Source organism: Salmo salar, chromosome ssa25 (genome assembly GCF_905237065.1).
Source record: "Salmo salar chromosome ssa25, Ssal_v3.1, whole genome shotgun sequence".
In the NCBI taxonomy this organism is placed as follows: domain Eukaryota; kingdom Metazoa; phylum Chordata; class Actinopteri; order Salmoniformes; family Salmonidae; genus Salmo; species Salmo salar.
In genome coordinates, this window is record NC_059466.1 from 14,502,931 (window position 1) to 14,510,973 (window position 8,043).

General features: G+C 42.3%; 1 protein-coding gene across 4 annotated transcripts; it reads left to right on the plus strand.

Moving 5' to 3' along the window:
* Positions 1-816: 816 nt before the first annotated feature.
* Positions 817-5,557, plus strand: LOC106586219 (Golgi reassembly-stacking protein 2). Of its 4 annotated transcripts, none has more exons than XM_014173254.2 (10): positions 817-917; positions 1,654-1,734; positions 1,890-2,093; positions 3,527-3,613; positions 3,719-3,843; positions 3,934-4,066; positions 4,198-4,321; positions 4,427-4,513; positions 4,612-4,728; positions 4,827-5,557. In XM_014173254.2, the coding sequence occupies exons 1-10, from the start codon at positions 897-899 to the stop codon at positions 4,961-4,963; spliced, it is 1,116 nt and encodes a 371-aa protein (XP_014028729.2). In that variant the 5' UTR covers positions 817-896; the 3' UTR covers positions 4,964-5,557. The 4 variants fall into 4 exon arrangements, with proteins under 4 accessions (XP_014028729.2, XP_014028728.2, XP_014028730.2 ...); XM_014173253.2 differs by having other exon boundaries at positions 899-1,161; XM_014173255.2 differs by having other exon boundaries at positions 899-1,161; positions 4,681-4,728.
* The last annotated feature ends 2,486 nt before the right edge of the window (positions 5,558-8,043 follow it).

An 8,043-nucleotide genomic window follows, 5' to 3' on the forward strand; every position in this document is an offset into this window, starting at 1 on the left:
TGTTCTGGTGAGTTAATTTTTATCCGTTTTTTTGCTTCGGTGGACCTTATTTATTTAATTGACATTTGTCAATAAAACTCATGAATGTCAAATTATTTTGTGTTCTACTTATAGCCCTGGCTTTCCTGAAAATAAAATGGTGAAACAATTAATTGTGAGGCTAAATATGAGGGCTTGATGATAAATGAAAGTCAGATAAATGAAAAGCTGTTTTTTGCTGGGGTCTCAGGACTGATAGGGTTAATCTGTTTGTGCAAGCGACGTTCCTTACAGTTTACCTCAGCCTCCTCCACTCCTGTTCTAAAATGATAGCAATATGCCATACTCCTTCCAGTGATTGTATTAGACAGCACCATCCAGCACCTATGGCATCAACAACGATGTTGTTTTCATTTACAATGTTTGGTTGCTGCCCCAATGGACAAAGGCACGGATTCAGTTTGTTGAGGAAAACACATCACATTTATGTCGTCTATCATCCAATTGGTCAACATGAAATTCCTTTCCCATAATAAGTAAAGCCTGGAACACGATGGAATACGTGAGATAGATTAATAAGGCTCCTGTTTGTGATGATTCCCCAATCATGAGCTAGACACCATAGCATACACTGCTTTCATCAGCTCCACTCCCATTCTAAAACATATCAAATAGCCAATTAAGGGTCATTTAACCTTCTATTACCCTTAACATTAACCGTTTTTTCTTTAAAGTGACCTTAAGTAACCTTAAAACAAGAACATATAAAATTGCATAAATGCATAGCACAGATTCTAAACATCGAGTCACAATATCGCGAGACTTCCGGGAATGCTTGCGAAACAGACCAAGACCAGGCCGGGGTTTGGAAAGTCAATTAGAGAAAAGAAAATATATAAAAAACACACTGAACACAAATGGTAGAGGAAAGAAACAAGGTTTTAGTATTTTTTTGTATTTTAGATGATGCCAGAAACTCTCTTACAGTGTACCGGAAGTGTGGCTATGTAGGCAATCTTGATTTTAGCATCATCCCGGAACCGGGGGAAAGTGTTAGCTAAGTGTCTAGCCAGCTACACTGATTTATTCACCAGAATAATATCCAGGTTTTGAGGAGACATGGGGGGTGCACAGAGCATGGACATACCTGGAGGAGGATCCGAAGGTTATCACGTCCTCAGAGTATGGATCTTTAGTAGCATGCTAAACCACGAGCTGTAACTGGGCTAGTTGATGATGGGAACGCAACACATAAATACTTGTCATGAGTGTGAATGACGCTAATGTTGTTGCTGTCATCAGGTTGTTGTAGAATGTCAGTGTGTATTTTATGTGCTCCATGTGAGTAATTCACCACGTTTGTCGTTCAGGGGAAAAAATGGTGTAGTCTAACCAATTAAACAGAGCAATGTCTGACGAGTGAAATTGTGCAAGCTGATTTGGATAGCTAGTTAGTTAGTTAGTTAGTTAACTAGTGCCAGGTCGTCGCTTGACTCGAGCAACCGGTCTGTCAATGTGCATGACGGGGGTGGGATGTCGTTTCAATTCAGAACACATTTGCAAAGGGCATTGCACCTGTGTGTTAGCTGTAAAAGTGTGGCGATTGAATTTTTAAGGGCAATATGAATATCATGTTATTTAAGTCATGCACAAAAATCCTGTTTCAATTTGCAGGTGCAAGAGAATTCCCCTGGGCATCGTGCAGGATTGGAACCATTCTTTGACTTTATTATTTCCATCAGTGACACAAGATTGGTAAACTGTCATTTCTCAAATTATCTACATCCTGAAGCTGTCAGATCCCTTTGCAGCTCAACTATTTTCAAAGCCAGGGTTACAAGACAACCTATAGGTGGACTAACTTTGTTTACAGGTGATGATGCACTTTAACATCTGTACATTTTTGTCAGAACAAAGATGATGACACATTAAAAGACTTGCTGAAGGTGAATGTGGAGAAACCCATCAAGATGCTTGTATACAGCAGCAAGATGATTGAGCTGCGGGAGGCAACAGTCACACCCAACAATATGTGGGGAGGTCAGGGGCTGCTGGGTGTCAGCATCCGATTCTGCAGCTTCGAAGGAGCCAATGAGAATGTGTGGCATGTTCTGGTGAGTGAATCGCCTTGGCGTTTAGAGCTGCACATATGAATAAATGTAAAACTGGAAATGGTGTTGATGTGAAGACTTGCATTGACCCCGATATACAGTGCCGTGAAAACGTATTTTTGCGTTAATTTCTCTATTTTTGCCAAAAAAATCTATACTGAATTATCAGATCTTCACTCAAAACCTAATATTAGATAAAGGGAACCTGAGTTTACAAATAACAAAAAATATACTTATTTTACTGATTTAATTAAGTTATGCAACACCCAATTCCCATGTGTGAAAAAGTAATTGCCCCATTACACTCAGTAACTGGTTGCGCCACCTTTAGCTGCAATGACTACAACCAAATGCTTCCTGTAGTTGTTAATCAGTCTCTCACATTGCTTTGGAGGAATTTTGACCCACTCTTGTATGCAGAACTGCTTTTAACTCAGTGACATTTGAGGGTTTTCAAGCATGAAATGCTCATTTTTAAGTCCTGCCACAACATCTCAATTGGGATTAGGTCTGGACTTTGACTAGGCCATTTCAAATGTGTTTTTTTTAAATTCATTTTCATGTAGACTTGAGTGTGTTTTGGATCATTGTCTTGCTGACGACCCAGCTGCGCTTCAGCTCACAGACAGATTGCTTGATATTCTCCTGTAGAATTATCTGATTCAGAGCAGAATTCATGGTTCCTTCTATTAAGGCAAGTCGTCCAGGTCCTGAGGCAGCAAAGCATCCCCAAACCATCACACTACCACCACCATGCTGTTGGTATGAGGTTCTTACTGTGGAATGCAGTGTTTTGTTTTCGGCAGGCATAATGGGACCCATGTCGTCCAAAAAGTTGACTGAAGTTTGCCAAAAAGCACAAGGAAGCACCTGGATGGTTCAAGACTCTTGGAAGAATGTTCTATGAACAGATGATTCAAAAGTATACCTTTTTGCACAACAAATTTGAAGTTTTGGAATGGCCTAGTCAAAATCCAGACCTAATCCCAATTGAGATGTGGCAGAACTTGAAACGATCAGTTCATGCTTGAAAACCCACGAATGTCGCTTAGTTAAAGCAGTTCTGCATGCAAGAGTGGGCCAAAATTCCTCCACAGCGACGTGAGATACTGATCAACAACTACAGGAAGCATTTGGTTGTAGTCATTGCAGTTTAAGGTGGCACAACCAGTTATTGAGTGAAGGGGGCAATTAACTTTTTCACAGAGGCATTGGGTGTTGCACTTTTGTTCATGAAATAAATAAAGTAAGTATGTCATTGTTGTGTTATTTGTTTACTCAGGTTCCCTTTATGTAATATTAGGTTTTGGTTGAAGATCTGATTACATTCAGTATCAAAAATATGCAAAAGTAGAGAACATTAGAAAGGGGGCAAATACATTTTCACGGCACACTGTGTTTACAATTTCGGTCTGTATTATATTTCTTGTCCTCAGGAAGTGGAGCCAAACTCTCCTGCAGCCCTGGCTGGTTTGAGACCACACACTGACTACATCATTGGTGCTGACACTGTCATGAACGAGGTGTGTGGGATGCCTTTCTTTAGTGTCATTTCAATGATGTTTTCCCTACACTAAGCTGTTGATGTTGTGTTTGACTATGGTTTTTGTCTGGACTTTTCCCCACAGTCTGGGGATCTCTTCTCCCTCATTGAGACGCATGAAGGGAAAGAGCTTAAGTTGTATGTGTATAACACGGACAACTGTCGGGATGTGGTTATCATTCCAAACGTTGAATGGGGTGGAGAGGGCAGGTATGGCATTGACGTTTTGTTGTTAATTCATTTAGCTGAAATGCCTATTGGCTGGCCCATAGCACACATACTCTCTGTGCTCTTCTTCAGCCTAGGCTGTGGGATTGGCTATGGCTACCTGCACAGGATACCCACACATACATTTGAAGAGGGTAAGAAGATCAGCTTCCCTGGACATATTCCAAGTGAACCAGTTTCCCCATTTAAGGATGGCTTCACAGAGGTAAGACATTTTTGTTAATGACCTACTTCTTTTCATCCCCAATATCTGCCGGTCACGTGAAGGAATTTGTGTGTACAGTGAGAATATTCTACAGCACTGGGTGTTGATCCCAGTTTTCATTTGTTCCTCAGGTTCAGCTCTCTGCTGTCAGTCCTCAATCTGCGGTGCCTTCTGCTCCAACTGGGTTGGAACAAAATCTCTTTGACCTGTCAGTCAGCTCAGCTCCTCTCACTGTCCCGAGCGCTCTTCAAACAGGTATGCTAGGTATCACTACTTTTCATTGAGACGCATATTGCTTACAGACTTGATGTCACCAAGTAAGAGATGAGTTATTAACAATGGATTGTATCTTTGTCCAAGGAGTACCTACTGTGCCACTGTTGCCTAGCCAAGTCAGCCCCCTGCTAAGCACAGTGCCCCCAGTCATCCCTGCTACCACATTACCAGGTCATTGTTGGACACGGTTCTAGTTTGGGAACAATATGATGCATGTATTATGTTTATGTGGCTTGGTGTATTTCATTGTTTTTATATGTCCTGCATAGGTCTAATGTCATTACCCGGAGGCCTACCTCCCCTTCACAAACTGGCAAATTTAAATGTCACTTTACCAGACTTGGGCACTGTGTCATTACCAGGTATTGGAGGGATGTCACCAGCAGGTAATGTCAATGTTTTCAAGATGTAGGTTTATGGGTATTTTTATACTACTGTTAGTAAAATTCCTGTATTGTTGTAACCTTACACCTGACTTCCTCAGGTTTCCCTCCATTGGCCCCTCTTCCTCCCCTAAACCTATCCATGATCAACTCCCAGCTGCCTCTGGTCCCAGGGGTAACTCTGCCTCCATCTGAGTTCATTCTCCCACCTAGCTCCGCAAGCGGCAGTCTCCTATGAGCAGACACCCTCATCCTGGACGCAACATCCTTCTCCAGAGCCCCAGTGGTCAGTGACACATTGACAGAAACACTCCTCCCTACACCAGTGACTTCCTCTGAACCTAGAGAAGCACCAGTGACTTGCATCTTCCTAGCAGAGAACCATTTACCGACCAGATCTACCGCATTTAAAACTCAACAAGAAAGAATCTGAAAACACTCCGTTGTACTCCTGAAACTATGGCGGCGTCCCCAATTATCCACCCTTTTCCAGAAGTGTGTGTATATTTGCACATTTCTTGTTATAGATTTACAAGCATTGGATTGGTGTAATCATTGGCTGGAGAAGTTTCCACCATTGTTAAATCCATGATGGGGGTGTACAGTCTGGAAAAAGGGTGGAGAATCGGGATGCAGCCTTGGTGGCTGAATCAACAGCAAGGGTCTTCGGAAGAACGATGGGCGGTCAGAAATGTGAGAAGTATTGTGCGAGATCCGCTTTAGCCTGTTGTAATGCAGAATCATGTCTTATTTTTGTTTTACAAAAAGTACTAAAACGTGTGTAATTGAGATCCCTTTTTTGAATAAATTGATTTATTTTTCTCGCCTGCGGCATTGACTTCTCATACTTCCACCTCAGTTCTGTAATTCTTTGGTTGGTGTAAAAATGAAGGTGCATTACTGCTGAAAACCACAAGGTGTCAGTGTAGGAATGGGAATACTCATCCTGTCTTCTCTCCTCAACCCATCATATGAGAAAGCCAGAGGTCCCACCCCACTGACCTTTTCCAGTGGGTTTTGAGAAGGAGAGGATGCAGTTGAGATTTTCCCACAATGTACCTTGAGCAGATTCATTTTGCACTCACTATTACCAAGTTGGTGCATCTTGGCTACTAAAAAGTTAATACCTCAAACTTCACATGCAATTGCAAATTTAACATATTTGCTGTCGGATGTATTTTTACAAATTTCTGTATATACCAAGTAGCTTCAAACAATTATTCCCATTCAGTGTTTGGAAATTGGTATGGTTCACTCTTTGTAGGCCTGCTGCATGTTAATTGTATTGAGCCCTTCAACATTTTCTGCTACAAGTATTTAGATGGTCAGTGGAACAGAACATATTGGTGCAACAGCTGATCAAGAATGCTGCTGCTCATGTTAACTTTGCCCTTCTTCAGTTCCATCCCGTCACTGGCTCCCAGTTGCTGCTAGCATCAGATCTAAAGCATGCCTACTCCACTGGGCTGTGGAAGAAACTCAATCATACACGCAAATAATCAGACTGGGTCACTGTCTGGTCAGCAGGCTCTTCTGGCACTGTCTGACCCCAACGACAAGGAACACCCATCTTCCCCAATGATCCCCAATATTGTCAGGGAGCCAAATATACATTCAGGTGTTTACTCTGGGCTACGTCTACAATTCCAGCAGAATCATCACAAGTTCATCTTTACAAGTACAGGAAACGCAATTGAGCAAAAGCACAGATTTGGGAGTATAGCTATTTTCCCTTGCCGCAATTGAGAAAAGGTAGCCAGACAAGATACAGTGCATTTGGAAATTATTCAGACCCCTTGACTTTTTCTACATTTATCTACACCCAATACCCCATAATGACAAAGTGAAAACAGGTTTTTTGATTTTTTTTGCAAATAAAAATGAAACATACCTTTTTTCCATAAGTATTCAGACCCTCTGCTATGAGACTCATTTGAGCTCAGGTGCATCCTGTTTCCATTGATAATCCTTGAGAGGTTTCTACAACTTGATTTGAGTCCACTTCTGGTAAATTCAAGATTGGACATGATTTGGAAAGGAACACATCTGTCTAGGTAAGGTCCCACAGTTGACAGTGCAAGTCAGCACAAAAACCAAGCCATGAGGTCGAAGGAATTGTCCGTAGAACTCAGAGACAGGACTGTGTCGAGGCACAGATCTGCACCAAAACATTTCTGCATCATTGAAGGTCCCCAAGAACACAGTAGCCTCCATCATTCCTAAATGGAAGACGTTTTGAACAACCAAAACTCTTCCTAGAGCTGGCCGCCCAGCCAAACTGAGCAATTGGTGGAGAAGGTCACTGACAGAGCTCCTCTGTGGTGGGAGAACCTTCCAGAAGGACAACCATCTTTGCAGTACTCCACCAATCAGCCCTTTATGGTAGAGTGGCCAGACGGAAGCCGCTCCTCAGTAAAAAAGGTACATGATGGCCCGCTTGGAGTTTGCCAAAAGGCACCTAAAGGACTCAGACCATGAAACAAGATTCTCTGGTCTGATGAAAGATAGAATTCATTGGAGGAAACTTAGCACCATCCCTACGGTGAAGTATGGTGGTGGCAGCGTCATGCTGTGGGGATGTTTTCAGCAGCAGGGACTGGGAGAATAGTCAGGAAAGGGAAAGATGAACAGAGCAAAGTACAGAGATCCTTGATGAAAACCTGCTCCAGAGCACTCAGGACCTCAGGCTGGGGTGAAGGTTCACCTTCTAACAGGACAACAACAACCCTAAGCACACAGCCAAGACAATGCAGGAGTGGCTTCTGAATGTCCTTGAGCAACCCAGCCAGAGCCTGGACTTGAATCCGATCGAACATCTCTAGAGACCTGAAAATAGCTGTGCAGCGACACTCCCCATCAAACCTGACAGAACTTGAGGATCTGCAGAGAAGAATGGGAGAAACTCGAAATACAGGTGCCAAGCTTGTTGCATCATAACAAAGACTCGAGGCTGTAATCGCTGCCAAAGTTGCTTGAACAAAGTACTGAGTAAAGGGTCTGAATACTTATGCAAATGTCAGTTTATTTTTAATACATTTGCAAACATTTCTAAAAACCTGTTCTTGCTTTGTCATTATGGGGTTGTTTAGATCGATTGGGGGGGGGGATTAATACATTTTAGATTAAGGCTGTAACGTAAAAGAGAAATTCAAGGGGTCTGAATACTTTAAGAATGCACTGTATGTAATTTAAGATGGGACTGGAATTCTTTGTAACTTATGTCAGGACTACACGGACTGAAAAAGCCCAACACTGGAGAGCTCCTCCCATCGTAGTCTCCAAAAGAAATCCGTTGTATAGCATACTGTGATTCCCTGG